Source organism: Pseudomassariella vexata (assembly GCF_002105095.1).
Source record: "Pseudomassariella vexata strain CBS 129021 chromosome Unknown BCR38scaffold_11, whole genome shotgun sequence".
Taxonomy (NCBI): Eukaryota; Fungi; Ascomycota; class Sordariomycetes; order Amphisphaeriales; family Pseudomassariaceae; genus Pseudomassariella; species Pseudomassariella vexata.
The window spans coordinates 505,482-521,497 of NW_024467966.1; the positions used below are offsets into that span (position 1 = coordinate 505,482).

The 16,016-nt window shown below is 51.3% G+C and overlaps 5 protein-coding genes and 1 non-coding gene across 6 annotated transcripts; 1 reads left to right on the forward strand and 5 right to left on the reverse strand.

Annotated features, from left to right (window-relative positions):
* Positions 1–82: 82 nt before the first annotated feature.
* On the forward strand, positions 83–1,237 carry BCR38DRAFT_459667 (dioxygenase; the record flags this gene model as incomplete). The annotated part of the gene is made up of 3 exons (XM_040862319.1): positions 83–316; positions 421–908; positions 967–1,237. 3 exons carry the CDS (start codon positions 83–85, stop codon positions 1,235–1,237), a joined length of 993 nt encoding a protein of 330 aa, XP_040712863.1.
* A 4,666-nt stretch (positions 1,238–5,903) lies between these two features.
* BCR38DRAFT_349350 (uncharacterized protein) lies at positions 5,904–8,807 on the reverse strand (the record flags this gene model as incomplete). Its single annotated transcript, XM_040856489.1, has 2 exons — positions 5,904–7,871; positions 7,911–8,807. The coding sequence occupies 2 exons, from the start codon at positions 8,805–8,807 to the stop codon at positions 5,904–5,906; spliced, it is 2,865 nt and encodes a 954-aa protein (XP_040712864.1).
* Positions 8,808–10,137: 1,330 nt separating this feature from the next.
* On the reverse strand, positions 10,138–12,553 carry BCR38DRAFT_441790 (uncharacterized protein). The gene is made up of 5 exons (XM_040860784.1): positions 12,229–12,553; positions 12,019–12,046; positions 11,777–11,959; positions 11,572–11,717; positions 10,138–11,504 (listed from the first exon to the last, which is right to left on the reverse strand). Exons 1-5 carry the CDS (start codon positions 12,395–12,397, stop codon positions 10,309–10,311), a joined length of 1,722 nt encoding a protein of 573 aa, XP_040712865.1. The 5' UTR covers positions 12,398–12,553; the 3' UTR covers positions 10,138–10,308.
* A 1,415-nt stretch (positions 12,554–13,968) lies between these two features.
* On the reverse strand, positions 13,969–15,064 carry BCR38DRAFT_43683 (uncharacterized protein). The gene has a single exon (XM_040860483.1). The coding sequence runs from the start codon at positions 14,901–14,903 to the stop codon at positions 14,136–14,138; it is 768 nt and encodes a 255-aa protein (XP_040712866.1). The 5' UTR covers positions 14,904–15,064; the 3' UTR covers positions 13,969–14,135.
* Positions 15,065–15,572: 508 nt separating this feature from the next.
* On the reverse strand, positions 15,573–15,675 carry BCR38DRAFT_t271. Its single transcript has one exon. It is a non-coding gene; the product is annotated as a tRNA-Thr (tRNA).
* On the reverse strand, positions 15,639–15,971 carry BCR38DRAFT_487696 (uncharacterized protein; the record flags this gene model as incomplete). The annotated part of the gene is made up of 1 exon (XM_040864185.1): positions 15,639–15,971. The coding sequence occupies one exon, from the start codon at positions 15,969–15,971 to the stop codon at positions 15,639–15,641; it is 333 nt and encodes a 110-aa protein (XP_040712867.1).
* Between the last annotated feature and the right edge of the window lie 45 nt (positions 15,972–16,016).

Here is a 16,016-nt window from a genome sequence, read left to right on the forward strand (position 1 = left end):
TTCGTTGTACTCGGTGCTTTCCATCTACATGCCTCGCAACTATTTGAGTCTGAAGATATCAAGGTAGGAGATCATCGTCGCCATGGCACCTCAAAGAGAGGCCCCAGTCCTTCTGGACCTGACAATCGACAACATCACGCCGAATACCAACCGCATCAATGCACAATGCGACGACCCGCGACTCAGATACTTGATGTCCCGTCTGGTGACGCACCTCCATGATTTCGCCCGTGAGACACGCCTTAGTACCGATGAATGGATGGCGGCTTTGAACTTTTTGGTTGGGTGTGGTCAAATCAGCAGCGACGTGCGCCATGTAAGTTCCCATCCAACAGATACCGCGAATACCCCCTTTTCGAGGACCCAGGTAGGCTCCCTCGCGGTATGAGACCAACCTACCTAACGCACCACCCTTCCAAGGAATTTATTCTGCTATCCGATATCCTCGGCCTCTCCCTCCTCATCGACAGCATCAACCACCCCAAGCCCCCTTTATCAACCGAAGGCTCCGTCCTGGGCCCGTTCCACACCCACGATGCGCCGGTAATGCCGAGCGGCGGCGATATGTCGTCTGACCCCGAGGGCGAGCCACTACTGTGTATCTGCACGGTCAAAGACACACACGGGAAGCCCATCCAGGGCGTGCAGATTGACATTTGGGAGACAGACAGCAGCGGACACTATGATGTTCAGCACGAGGGACGGGATGAAAAAGGACCGAGCGAGCGGTGCGTCATGGAGAGCGATGCAAACGGTCGGTTCTGGTTCAAAGGCATCAAGCCTGTGAGCTATCCGATTCCCCATGATGGCCCAGTTGGGAAATTGCTGGAGAGACTTGGACGGCATTGCTGGAGGCCTGCGCATTTACATTTCATGTTTCGGAAGGAGGGGTTAGACAATTTGATAACGTAGGCTCCCAAAGCACCTCGGTGACTTGATGAAAGGGTCGAAGCTAACACAGATCAGGGCACTCTATCTCAGAGGCGATCCATACGAAACCTCCGATGCCGTGTTTGGCGTCAAGAAAAGCCTAGTCATCCACCTTGACAAAGTGGATAAGGCCACCGCCGAACAGTACGATGCTAAAGAAGGCGCTTGGCTGTTGAAGCACGATTTCGTCTTAGTCACCCAGGAGGATGCTGATAGGTTGAGAGACCAGAATGCGACTAAGGCACTCGAGAAATTAGGGCTGAGGATGAAATTGGTGGATCATCTTCCCATCCCAGATGTCGACTGATTACCCAAGTAGGTACAAAGACGTATGTAGAATTTTTTCTTCAAGCGACTGACCTTTGCGAGTTAATGCCAGTACATCGGTGCGCATTTACGTCTTGATATTGAACAATACATATTTAAGCTTGTAGTTATGTTTTGTTCCAGGCTGGACTTCACTGCAACGGCATTTTCCCTAGAGAATCAGGAAATAGAGAGCCATGCGCCGTTGATATTTGCTGTAAACTCCGGGAGGCGATTCGGTGGGCTGGCTAATCAGGTGGTGACTTTCGAAGACGGGGCGTCATGTATAGACATAATATGGCTAGCGCTGCGACAGCTTGTGACTAAGTCAAATTATTTTGAGGCCGTTGAACTTGCATGAATGCCGGTTTGGATCGTTGCCATGCTTGCTTTCTTCAGAGTTGCGATAGTTAGTGCCTCGGGACTCAAGCTCAGCACTCCATAGCCACTTCCGAGTGCGAATAGAGAGAACTCAGTGGCCTATCTTCCCTCCAGCCTTACCGAAGTACTCACGTCGATGGAATTGTGACGTCAGCAGCTTCACCTAATTTGGTATACACTGACATGGTTATAAGAAATGCCTGCCGGACTATGGCTGATGCTTGGTGCCCAACACGAGGTAGTTATGCAGAGAACTGCTTGACGAAGTTGGGGCGGGCTGAAAGCAAGGTATCGCAATGCAGTCGAGCTTTGTACCCTAGCCTGGACTGGAGCATTACACTGCGGCTGAGCATTGTGCCTGAGCATCTGGAGGCTCTCGTCGTTTTCGGTGTGTGCAAGTACATGTCTTTATCAATCGCCGTCTCTAACAACGAAGGCCAATCCGGAAACGGCAAAGTCAAAGGCACCTGCGGCTGAGCTGGAGCGCCCTCCTCCTCCCATAACATCTGTACCTGCCAAAACGGCAAGAAATAACCCCGTCTAGATCTAATGGACGGCACCGCCGCTTGACACGCCGGTATTCAGAGACTCGAGTTGTGGTACTGCCACGGACGGGGTTGGCAAGAAACAACCTGGAAGTCAATGTCTCCTGGCTTGACCACCAATTATCTGTCATCTTTGATTCCCAACGAGCCGAAGCCCAGTCGGTCGGATATCTTGATGTGGTACGTCAATATCCTTGGCAACGACAACTACGCCGACGAGCAAGAGATACGGGGAATTTGGACCGTCTGGTTAGCTTGCCGCTTTTCAAATACAGTCAGATATGTCCCAAATTGCCGTTGGAGGCGGTTCCTGATGTTTTTGGTTTAGGGTAAGTTGACTTATCCCGCTCCGAGGATCATCACTCGGCATATCAGCTGCACAGGCCGGTATTCATGTCGGCCTTTTCCATATTCTCTACGCTCAAGCTACAATCTCTGACTGATGGCCTTCCGGGACCAGACATCGTGGCTGCTTGTTATCGGTTTGGCCATTGCCGCCAGCGATATTTAAGTTACCATTTTGAGTCTCTTAGTTGTGTATGCATATCCACGGCCTATCCACGAGAAATTAGGCGTTCACAAACGTGAGTTCGCTAACACTTTGAACTGAAATAGGTACTGGAAGATGTCCGACATGAAGCTAGGGGCAACTTTCGCGTATGACATGGACGGGCAAACACCGATTGAGACTTCTGGGCCAGGATTATCTCAAACGCCTGGATCCGGAAGTGCAAGCCAGAGGACGTCAGGATGAGCCTGGAAATAACCCTTACAGCGAGACACGCCTCGCCCTCGACATCTTCTGGTGGCTCTACTGCTTTATCGCTAGCATTGTGCCTGCCAGTTGGCACTTCAAAGTCCACAAGAAGAAAAGCCTTGGGTGTGGTGGAGGAGACCGAGACCATGGCTGCGGATCGTGAACGTCTTGGTTTGTTCGGGCATCATCTGGACGTTTCTGGCCTTGTTCACCAAATACAGGACGTTTGGAAAGTCCAAAGCTGGCCAGACGTGCCTGGACTCTGTATGGATATTTGGCCAGGTCCTCGCTCTGGGGAATTGGGTGTCGTTGCTGGTGGAGCTTGCAGTCATTTATTTTCGTTCGTCTCGTTTCTTTCTGTAATGTATTATTGTTTAGGAGGTAGTTGACTTAGATCTTCTCAGATGGCACCGAACGTGGACTCAGCAGACGATTATCAAAACGGTATACAGTCGTCTCTGTTGAGAATTACGATGCCCGAAAGGCATCGATGAAGTCATACACTTATCTTAATGACAGTGGATATACGGATCGTCCGCAGGAGCCAATGCCCGACGTTCAACTTAATTGAAGTCGTGGGCATTGTCATATTTCATACTCTGCATAGTCAAGGGGCAGGCATAACTTCGGTGATAAGTTAGTGATTGAACGAGTACGCGAGGTTAATGCGGATGGCAATATATTCTGACCTATTACGTATATTTTATGCTGACGAAATCCAAAGGGCCAATGTTGTAAAACAGCATGATGTATGGGAAGAGTGCCAGAACATGTAGGCGAAGAGCATTGTGATCTAGGCACCGCACGGTATTTTGGTATCTGATTGCTGTTGGTGAAGTTGTTCATATATATTTGGCTCTTGATAGGGAGGCGAGAAAGGGATGATCTATACCTTTGACTTAGTCAGCGACTGTCTACAAAGGGCTAGACAAGACGTGGGAATGAGCTAGAGTTACCAGTAATGTAAATACGTAACTAACTATGTTTATTTTTATTTCAGCGTATGTATCCCCTCTTCCATCTCGACTCTCGGTGAATATTGCAAACAGAAAAAAAAAAGAAAAAAAGAACGTTGAACCGCTAGATCTCTCTCGCGCTGTTCATAAAGCACATCTCTACCTCATTCTACCAACAAAGCAGCAGCGCAGCAGCAATACGATTATACTCGACATATAAATACCCTACATAGTTCCGCCGCCGATATTTCTAGGTTAGAGCTATCAAATTCCATCCTTCTCGGTATAGAGCCACTGGACGGTTGCTGGTGCGTCGTCATCTATCCATGTGTGATTGGGTGTTTATTCTATTCTCTTAGTGACTTGAGCTTTCGTATAGACTAGAACGGTTCATGGATGGTAGATGAGTGTTACTGCTCTGCCGCTGTGCAACTCCTCCTCTGGCGGGCGAATCCACTGTAGGCAAGACCTTGGAGTAGAAGTAGTAGGAGTATTGGAACGGAGGCTTACAATCAATGTGCGCCTAGGTAAATCTAATACATTCTTTCTTCATACGAAATAGCCTGCTTGGCATACTGGCATTGATTCTGTCAGATATTGGGCTATTGCAGCAGCAGTCTTATTGATACTTGGAGACTACCCAACCTCGCGAGTGCTGCGAGTCTTCGTACGAAGATGAAAATATTGTACGTTAGAGGCAGAAGTATGTTATGAGTATAACATGAGATATCCAAGCAGATTCATTACCAGAGACATACACGAAGAGACACAAGAAAGGGAGTTTTGCTTAAACGAAGAGTTGAAAACATACAACCAGATCACCAGGTCACTTTTGTCCGATTGTGCAAAATTAAAACTTACTAGGACATTTTCAGCTCCCGCCTCTTGTAGAAACAAGACCTCGTTGTTGGCCATCGTAGTCTGTCGCCGGCTCGCCCCTTATCATCGCCGTCACGTCTCGGCAAGCCATCTTACTGCTTCTATCCGCACTTGGCCAACACTTATTGCCCAAAAGTCCAAGACGTGATGGCGCAATGCATCTTCTCACGATGCTTGGACAATCCCTTTAAACAACCATTCAGTCCACTCTGGTGAGTCCACCAACCTAAGAAACAATGGTTCAAAAACTCCATTCGCTGCTTTGGAAATGATGACAAAAGCTCATGCATACAATTTGTGATGGCAAAAGCTTCGATCGTAGTCAAGGTCTCCTTGATCCAATCTTCAAGACTAGACTTCGGTCTACTGGGTTTATCTGGCCGTAGGCTAATACTTCGTCTCTGACATAGGATTATTTTGGCTATTAAGGCCTAAATTCGGTGATTTGTATAGAGCTTCAAACAATGAGAACGTATTTGTAAATTAGCTGCGCTGTTTTGGCTTGGGATCTTATTTTGTTCATTGGCCTCTCTCCACTATCCCTTCCCAGTATAGGGATTGAAAATAGGCGAAGGGCGTGATACCAAGGGTTAAAGGGGGCTTAAGCTCAAGGGGTCATTTGCCAAGTCAGTCCAGCGGGAGTGGGCATGATGAACAACAATACGCCCAATTGCGTACCGGTGAAAATGGTCAGATTACTCTAGCCCCTTATTTTACCACCCCACTGTTGCAGTTACGGAACTCCAACAAAGAGTCGATATGACCATCCCATACGCAGTATTCACATCACTAAGCATCCTTAAATAACATGTCTTAAATAGAAAAATGCTTAGGTATTCGCAAGCTATTGTCATATGTAACGTCGTCAGAGTTCGCCTACTCTCGAATAAAGAGAACCAAAAACTCCGAAACTATGCAAATGCACTGACGTAGAGCTAACCCCAGTTTGACGAGCAGAGTTGAGAAGAGAAGAAGAAGAAGAAGCACAACAGCTCAAGAAAATTCCTGATTTCCTTTTCCTCATTCCTTCGTGATCTCATGCAGGTGCAATTTCGCTTTGTCTTCCCTTCCAGTCATCTCTCATGGAAGCAACTTGGGCTGTGTGTGTTCTGTGTTCCCATCGTATAGCCTATTGCCTAAAAGATCACCTCAAATCTCTTCATCATCCTCTTCGATAGGAGCTGGCGTCATTCGTTCCTTCCGCCTCTTTGGCCTGCGATGGCGAGAACTACTAATGTTGCTCGCGCTATCGTCGGGCGCTAACTCAACATCATCGCCTCCCCAATCACTCTCACTCGTCTCGTCGTCTCCACTGGCCGCCCAATATGGCCTTTCGTACCCGTTGCCCAAGGAGTTACCGCTGTTCTGAGGCAAGACGTCGATATTATGGCCTGATCGGCGCGCCTGCATGCTCATCATGAGCCCCGCGTTGCGCTGCCGCAGCGCGTTGCGCACCATCTCTGCGCGATGATGTAGCTTTTCAAAAGCGTCTTCCAGGGCTTCCATCCCTTGGTATATCTCGCGTTCTACTTCAGCCAGTGCTGCCATTTCAATTTCTTCGTCGAGCGAGACGGCTTGCTTGTTGTGAGCCCCGGGAGCACCGGGTACCACAGACGAGGAGAGGGAGACGAATGACGCCGGAGTGGTCCCACGACTGTACACATCACTGAAAGGCGTCGTGGTGCGCGACGTACCAAAACCAGAGGTCGGTCGATATCCCATCCCAGAAACGGAAGGACCCCGTGAGGGAGGAGGCGAGAAGAACCCATTGGCTGGTGTGGTACCACGTGCGGGCGAGAAAAAGCCGCCATTAGCAGGTGTAGGTCCACGCGAAAGGGGGTTCTCGGCAGTTGGCGTGATGCCTTCGTCGCCGTCGGCACCAGACCAGAGGAAGCCGTCGAAACGACCTGATGTGAGAATCTCCCATTCTTGAAGGCTAATGTCGCTGATGGTGACCAGAAGATCGTGGTGGAACGGGTTCTTAATGAGGTACATTGCGGTTTCAGCATCACGAGGAACGATGGGCAGGCGGTACAGTCGCTGCAAAGCAAGACCCATTTTCACAATGAAGTCTACTCGGGGTTTGCGCACGTTTGGCGTTGGGGCTCTTACAGTCGCCTGTAACTCTCGAGCACCTGACAGAAGAGCATTGAAGTAAGGGCGCTCTTCATTGTCCAGGTTAGTGAGAATAGCAAATGTTAGGGTCTCATCGTCAACTTCCTGTGGTGGCGGCGCTGGAGCATCGGAGCAAACGTTCAACCACTTATCCACAGCGGACCTGACCTTTTTTGACTGGCGAAGGTAGTGCTCTCTGAACTCTTCGGCGATGTCAGGGTCTAGCTTGACCGGCGAAGAGGGACGAGGTGGCAGGTCTGTGGCTCCTTCGTGCCCCTTGACGCCCAGGTTGGCGAGGTCGAACGGCGGCCATGGTGGCAGATCTATGCGCCCTCCAACTCTCTCCAGCACTTCACCCCAACCCAGACCTCGGTGTTCCCCTGGTGTACTCTCACACATGATGCAGTTGCATCCTTCTTCTGGTAAATCTCTGGAGAATACGTCTTCTAGTCGGTCTAGCAGCCTTCTTGCTACTGACTTGTGACCGGTTGCGACGGCAACTGAACCCTGCTTGTGGATCACGTTTTGGTACTGATCCAGGAGGTTGAAGAAAGGGGCAAAAAGTCGTTCTGCGCCAGCTAGAGGGGGGTTGGATGGCTTATTGCCATTGAACGGTGGTATGACGGCAAGGAAATTTTTCGATACCGGATGTTGAAGACCTCCATTCTGGAGAAGGTAATCCACTCGAGGTATTTCTTGTATGCTCAACGTCGGCGGCGGAGGAGGTGGTGGAGGAGGGGGTCCAAAGTCGGTCATAGGGGTGGCTGCAGGCGTGGGACGATCATTGTCGTCGTATCTGATATGTGGTGCAGAAAATCGCTTCTCTTCGGGGAAGACATGTGGAGGGGGAAACTGTGGCGTCACAGTAGGTGTCTTGGGCGACGAGTCTTGCACGGATTCAGGAGAGTCGTCAATATCAATCGGCGAGGGGGTTCTTCCTTTCTTCCCTGAAGCGGACCGCCTGGGTAGAACCGAGGTAGCTGCAGAGCGAGCACCCGCTGTCTTGCTGGCGTCGCTCAGAATAGAGTCGTCGTCTTCGACGATCTGTACTCCCGCCGGCATCTTGAAGGCTGTGGCCTTGACGAAGGTGGCCTGGCTTGATGCTTTGGATTTCGTAGACAGCTTAGACTTGTCATCGTTCCGCGAGTCCGACCGTGAGATGCCACTAGCTCTCGACCTCGGCCTGCTGTCTGGTGCCGGGCTTTCTCTATCTCGATTGTGTGATGTGGATGTACGACTTCGTCGTCTCTCAGCGGAAAGGTCAGTCTCGGGTGGACTGGGCGGTCGTCTCACAGGTGGACTGGGCGGCCGTTCATCATTCTGATTGCTCGCCCCCCTGCTTTCAACGCCACTCCCATCGCCGCGATTATCCGAGGATCTGGAAGGGTGTTTGTCGGCCCTCGAGCTCAGATCGGTTGTCTCAGGGGTCCAGGGGTCGGCTCTCTGCGCTGCAGACGTTGACGAGATGTCTTCCCGGCTTATGGTGACGCTTTCCTTGCTATGCGCCTTGCTGAAGCTTGGGTACGGCAGACTAACTCTGCTACTGGTAGTTCTACTCAATTCAGGCACCAGATCGCTCATGGAAGAAGTTTTCTTCTCCCGTGCCTGCTCCCTCTCCCGTTCTCTTTCCCGATGCCTCTGCTCCTTCTCCTCCTTCGTTCGGTGACGGCGTCGTGATGTGGACGAGTGCGAGTCAGCATCGCCATCGACTGGCTTGGAACGAGTCGACTTGGACTTGTGTGGCCGAAGTCCATCTCTTTCTCTCTCTCGGTCTCGATCTCGTTCTCTGTCGTGATCTCTGTCGTGATCTCTGTCGCCCTTGACTCGCTCGCTCTTGCTGCGAGGTCGTCGCTCGCGCGGTCGCACCTCATCGCTGGCGCTGGCAACAACGCTGCTTGTGATGTCGACATCGCGCTCCTTGTCCTTTGGCAAGCCCATGATTCAGCAGGCAGTTGAGCCGACGTTGATTGCTCCCGAAAGGGCGGAACCATGTGAGCCCAACGGGACCCGACCGCTACTTAGGCTTCGGCAGGGGGCTGGTTGCGAAAGCTTGCAAAGAAGATGGTGAATTCAGCCTCTCTCTGGGGAGGAAGACGCTTGAAGGAAGTTGCTACTTGGTGTTCGTTGTCGTCGTTTTGGGCAGATGTTGAATGTTGAAAGAAACGCACCATGGGTGCTGGAACGAGCACACCACCTTTCAGGCTACACCACATTTCTCTCGGCGGCTGCTGGGTGTTGACGGGCAACGCTTTCAATTGTGATTCGATTGAGCTCGGACTGCATCACAAGTGGTACCCAAGTACTTTTGCTGCAGGGCTTGGCGTGGGCTGGCTTCGTGTGAAGGCGGGGTAAATTTCATGTGGATTCCGCACTGTGACGGGGAATTTGGATTTGATTTATTTGTCTGACGGGATGAAAACTCAAGAACCTTGTAAAGTGCATTTTCATTTACGGGCAAGACAGTCCATACTGTATCTTGGTGACATCAGTGTATCCGTTGATTAAAAGCCATGGTTGGGTCCTCTCCAAGCTGTTGACTTTTGGCCCAGCTCACTGTTTGACGCTTTGCATTGAACGAACAAGGACAGATGATTTCATCCTTCGAACCCATCAAGTATCCAACCTCCTCCTGAAGGCCAAACTTTCTAACAGGATTAGCGTCATCCTATTGAACTACCACGAGAGTCAGCCATACATGTGATTCAGCTCGTACTATAATCATGTTATCCATGTGTGTGTCTCACTCTAGCACAGTCCGAGCAACACTGTCAGATCTCTCGCAACTTCACTAACCTAGAGCCTTGTTGAATACCGGACCAACTGCAGCGCTCGCGGGGGCCGTTCAATACGTATTTCCTAGAATAGCAAAGTCGTTCGGTACATCCAAGCCACATGTCAATTGCACTGGATACCCGAGTCGTGATACTTATAACGAGGTTTCTTGTTTTCCCTCGTTGGAATGTTAGCCGCGCTGAAAGGTTGCAGTTGGTTCTTTGGGCGTTACGGAGTACGGGATCCCCCAACACGCTTTTGGGAATTGATCGGGAATGCCTACATTACACCCCCCTAGCTGTGTGTTCTAGACCGGACCCGAGCAGCTTTGTACAAGTTTCAGAGGTGGCTATCGTGTAATCTCATCTTCCAGTAAGAGTTGTTATTCGCTTTCTGCTGTTGGCCCGCCTCTTAAAACTATTCCCGACGGCCCGGCACAGCGATTTTCCAACCCGATTTGCTCTGGACGATGCACCCGAGACGCAGTACTCAAAAGTGTCCATTGGACGTGAGGTAAGTGTTTGTGTTGTCTTATATTGCATTGGTCGGTATATCGAGTATCACCGTTCTACCTGGCGAGTTTTAGATCTTCCAAGACCCGCTTTTCTTTCACATGGTCTATGTATAAAATTCGTATTCCTTTTTTTTAAAAAAAAAAATATCCAGCTCATAGGCGGTCCAGGAGACCCTTGCTCTCGAGCAACAGCACGATCTGGTGGACGATCGATCGCACATTCTGCTTCTCGAAGTCAACCACTAAGTCGGCTTTGGCGGGAGCCTCATATGGGTCGTCGACACCCGTGAAACCCTTGATCTCACCAGCACGGGCCGCCTTGTAGATGCCCTTCTTGTCAGTCTTCTCGGCGTACTCGAGCGGGGTGGCGACATGGATGAGGTAGAAGTCACCGTACTTCTCAACGAGTTCTCTGGCACTCTTTCGGTCGGCCTCGTACGGTGCAATAGGGGCGGCAATCACTGCGGCACCTGAGCGAGTCAATTCGCTGGCAACGAACGCGATGCGGCCAATGTTCTTGCTTCGGTCTTCCCGGCTGAAGCCAAGCTCGGAAGAAAGCTCGTGGCGGACGGTCTCGCCCAGGAGCATGGACACAGATCGCCCACCCTGTTGGTTCAGTGTCACCTGAAGAGCGCGAGCGATCTGGTCCTTACCACTGTTCTGGTATCCCGTGAGGAAAACGGTGAAGCCCTGTTGCGATCGTGCGGGGTGGGATTCCCGGAGAACTTTGACGACCTCCGGGTATGAGAACCACTCGGGGATATCACGGCCGCTGCGGAGTCTTGAACGGAGTTCTGTGCCAGAGATGTTGAGGGTGCGCACGCCCTTCTCAATCTCGTCAACGGGCGCATACTCGTCACTGTCCGGAAGGTAGGTCATCATCTGGAAAGGTACGACCTCGATGCCAAGCTCGTTGCGATACTTCTCAACGGCGTATTGGGCATCGTACGGTCCGTAGAAATCAACACCCTTGCTGTTCTTGCCAGGACCGGCGTGGTCACGACCGACAATGAAGTGCGTGGCTCCGTGATTCTTCCGGATAATGGCGTGCCAAATGGCCTCACGGGGCCCACCCATTCTCATGGCTAATGGCAAAAGACCCAACACTGCCATGCCGTTGGGGTATCTTGGCAGAAGCGCCTTGTACACACGCACGCGGGTGAAGTGGTCGATGTCGCCAGGCTTGGTCAGGCCCACCACGGGGTGAATCAACACGTTTGCGTGGTGCGAGCGGGCAGCGCGAACAGTCAGTTCTCGATGGGCCCGGTGCATAGGGTTTCGTGTTTGGAAAGCGACAACTCGGGACCAGCCGAGCTTGTCGAAGTGCAACCGGAGTTCGGCTGGGGTATCTGTATTGAACGTGAGGTTAGTCGGCGCATCTGGTGCAACAAGGTTATCTCTCGTTCTCTTGCTTACATCGGAGATCAACAAAGTCATAGTGCTGCAGGCGGTTTATGGCCTCAACTTTGCCTCCAACATAGAACTCGCGGGCGGTATTGTAGAGGTAGCTGACGGCCGGGTGCTCCTCGTCGCCTCCAAAGACCTCCTTGGCCTCGACTGTCCTGCGAACCCGTGATTAGCGGCTTCGTTGGCGCTCAGCTTGGGGTGGGATAGTACTCACTTGTCCGGCTTGTAAACATCCTCAATGGTGAGGATGGCCAAGTTTCGGTCGTCGCGGAGGTCACGCAGTGTCACCCGCGCTCCCGCCTTGAGACCGACCGCGTTTATAGTCTCTTGCGAAACATCTAGTGTAATTGGCATGCTGAACAGCACGCCGCTGGCCAGTCTGTTTTCCTTTACGACGCTGAGGGTCCCCTAGTTAGCGTCTGTCTTGATCAACCGGGTTTCGGGTTGTTTACATACCCATTGTAATCGGCCTCGGTCATGAAACCTGCAAAACGGATTCATGTCAGCATGTGCATCTTGCCATCATTATTTGTTCGCTGCGGTCGCCAAAACGAGTTCGTCGCATTCTTGACCCGCTGGGGCGCAATTTGATGACGATGGCGGGGTTGTCTGCATCGCCCCACCATGAAAAGACAAGTTGCGACTATCGGAATTGCTGTAATTCACCTTCGAGGGGCGAGAAACCACCGTTGAGAATCAATTCGAGATCACACAGCTGTCTCTCGGTGAGCGTAATAGCGGGAAGCGTCTCAGCTTCAGCAGAGAGCTCATCATGTCTGGGTGCGTCGCGCGCAATGAGATCCTTGAGGATGCCGCCATGGGGAGGGTTCGCCATTTTTTGGATAGTTGTGCCGGAAGTGCACGAGGGAATAACAAGCACAGAAACGTCTGCAGGATTTGCGAGACTAGTCGAGCAACGCGAGACACGGCAGGAGAATAAAAAAATGAGAGCAGAGATATCGAGTTAGCAATCGGAAAGATGATGGCTTCTTCTACAGTCCTTTTAAACACCCCGGCATGGAATTCACCCTGTCCCGTCCTACATGTACGTAACCTGTGCCAGGGTCCATAATCGGACCTCTCTGGGAACGGCCCACTCACTACTGAGCTTTTAAAACTTCCACCAGAGAGCAAATCAAGTAAAGTCCCGATGGCGTGCTTTCTTGTCCTTCTGTCCAGTTGCTTGAATTTCTTATTCTGACAAATGCATATTACGGTGCAGCTCCGAGGACTTGTAAGGCAATAGAATGGTTATACCCAAAAGTTGATACTGGCCTGGCTGAAGACTGACGCCAAATCGGTCCCAGCTAAAGGCTCTGGTTGCACCTATTTTCCAGCGTCGTTGGCAGATCGGTCAAAACGCAATGCAGATCCTTAGCATCCGAGATTATCACATCGGTCGCATCGGCTTCCAGGGACGAGTCAGCTTGAATCCCCACTTCCCGCACTTTGCATCGGGCCATCATCTCAGAGTTGAGAGTTGGACGACGGCAGGATTAAGGGTATGCCCGGGTTTAAACTTTTTAATATGGACCGCTGGAGTCTTGACTCTTGGAGGACTTACAGCTTTCCAGATAAACTAAAACAACTTACATGAGGCGTGAACAGTGAGCCCCAAGTAATACAGTTCTTTAGGATGCCCTAAGCCGACAGGTTTACTGCAACTGATCAACAGCCTTGTCAAGGTTGCACAACCGCAAGTCATCTGAGCAACGGCTTAAAACAACCCAAACAACACCAGTAGCCTCCCGTTGCTACATGTATCTGTTACTGACATCCTCGTTCAGAGGCATAGGAGAAAAGTGCACAGCCTTGGTTTGACGTCGTTGGCTGACGAAAAACATGACGACGCAGTTATTTCGATTATCGTTTCTCAAATGTGGGGATCTTGCTCTCCTACTTCCATGTTGCCAAGGGTTATGCCAACAATTGCAACACGTCTAACCTAGTGGATATCATAAACGTACTATGGTAATGACTCCTTACTGTTGTTCAACCCTCACCCGAAATAGGAATCGACGTGGGACTGTTTGATCGTCCCATTTCTGACGAATAAGCTTTGTATACTACGGCAGCCCAGCGGAGTGGAATGATCCGACATGAGGATTTTCTTCCATTAATTCTCTGATCGGAGTCGGTATGCTTTTCAACTCGAAACTTGGAGGAACTATGACTTTCCGCCGAGACGATCTTCCATCAACACGGTTGACAGGTGACATAGTCTCATGAGCTAAGAACATTTTAGTGCCCTTCCCAGCTCAGAGCAGGCAACAAAAAAAAGGCGCGGCACGAAGTAGTCCATTTGCCAAGTCAACGGCGGCAGAACGTCATTCTCAGCCAACATGAGTACAACAATCCGCTTATGAAGCAATTGTGGCTACTGTGTTTGTAAGCCGAAAACGCTAATGATGAGCCTTGCCGAGGTCTACCAACTATGGCCAGACTCTTTTGAGAGCTTATGCTGAGTATCATCCTATGATCTTGCTATTATAGGCCCCCCGTGCTGTAGACAACATGAACTCAACAGTAGCGTCGCAGTAGCCACTGGCAAAACTGCTTTCCATGGAAAATTATCAGTCCCATATACATATACACCTTAACTCCAACGATTCCCTAGCCTCTTCACCCTCCGTTCCAAGCAAATCCACACTCGAATGCAACGTACCGCCGGCCGTCTTCCCACCCTCCCTCTCAGCATGACTGTCAAACAGCCCTATCACTAACACCTCCTCAGGCCTCTGCTCATCGATCCAGAACCACTTATGCCCCTTGGAGTACCTCGCTACATATGCCTCCACGGCACGAGTCTCCATTACACCAGGCTGCCCCAAACACGGCGTCTTTACCTTGACGGGCACGTAATCCGCAGCCCCGAACGTGTGCCGATCTCCCAGCGCAAGCGGGTCTCTCCGTACCGTCTTCAGCGGCCTCCAGATCGAGAAGAGAGCCCAGCGCGGTCCAGAGCTCTCCCTATAATACTCAGGCAAGCTCTTTCCGCCGGCAAGTAACGCATCTTCGGCATGAATTATTTCCGCTGTTGCAGCCCGCAGTCTAGGGTGATAATCACGGATATGCATGCGTGCGCCGGCGGGCGAGTAATCCAAGTGAATCTTCGGAGTCGGACTGGCGCCTCCCTGGGCGGGATTAAAGCCAATGAACTGCGGAAATCCTGTCTCGAGATCAGACAGTTCCCTTTCCTTGGCTTCTTGATCTGCCCACCTGTTGGCCTGCTCCCGGTGGCCGCCGTGGGTAGCTAGAGCATCGCTCTCGGTCCACAAGGCTGATCTCAGCAACAATGTCTCGGCGATGATCATCTTGCATCCCGTGATCTGCTTCAGCATCTTCGTTTTCTCGGCTATATAAATAATATTAAATACGCCGTAGGTGTTAACCCTCGGTACCTCTACAAGTACTCCCTTAAGGGGCTATAGATGATATAGCGGGCCCTTAAGCCGCGTCGGGCGGTTATACAGGTAAACTTGTAGCCAAATGACTACTAAACCTCCTGTCCCTCCCTAAGTCTGTGCTACAACCCCTGCCTGAACTACCGATAAGTGTGGTAATGTGGCACTTAAATTCGTCCTCAGGGGTGGGATGCTGCTGATGTGCAGAAGATGCTCGACTATTTTTTTGTCGCGACAAGTCGTAGTATCTGCTAATTGGGGTTCTCGTCGAGCGTATACATCTCAACCATACGCTCAAGTGGATAGACCGTAACGTGGTCAGACGCTCGCAAGAATCGCGGCGAGAGGGCGTGCTGCGCGCCTTCTATCGTGAGGGGACGGGTTCGCCGACGAGCGTTATCGGAAAGGCGAGGTCCGATAAGGGGTCGGATTAACGATTCGAATTCTGGACCGGCTGTCGAGTTATATTCCGCCGACGTAGTGCTTGACGGTCGACTGGCTAGGATGCTCGTAATCCTAAACTGCACCAATCTCCCTATTATCGCTAGGTAGGCGAAGTCAACAAGGTGGGCAGCGCGCCGTAAGGGTTGACTAAACCCCCTTGTGTGTCAGCTGCGGGATTCGAACCCGCGACTCGTCACCGACCCAAGTGGGCGAGGCTCAAATCGGGACTTATCTACCAGCGAAGTGACCAACTACACCAGCCGACTCGGCTATATAATGCTCCCTTAAAAACCGGTGGTCCTTCCAGGATGCACGGTTGTAAGGAGGCGAGTGTAGCGTCGTTGGATGATGAACGGCCATGAAACCGTGAGTTGACAACTGAGCATGATTTGTGACCGTAGAAAGTTCCGACACCGTGGGAACGGGCCGCATGCTGTGGAGCGGGAGAAGACGATCATCGCTGAACTCGGACATCGCGGGGAGGTGGAAGTTGTGCGGGCTGACTTCCGGGACGTGGCCGGCGGCGACGTAGCGGAGCTTGCCTCGGATGACCGGCTCCATGTGGTGGTATTTGAAGACATTGTGGCACTTAGGCTGTAAGGGTGA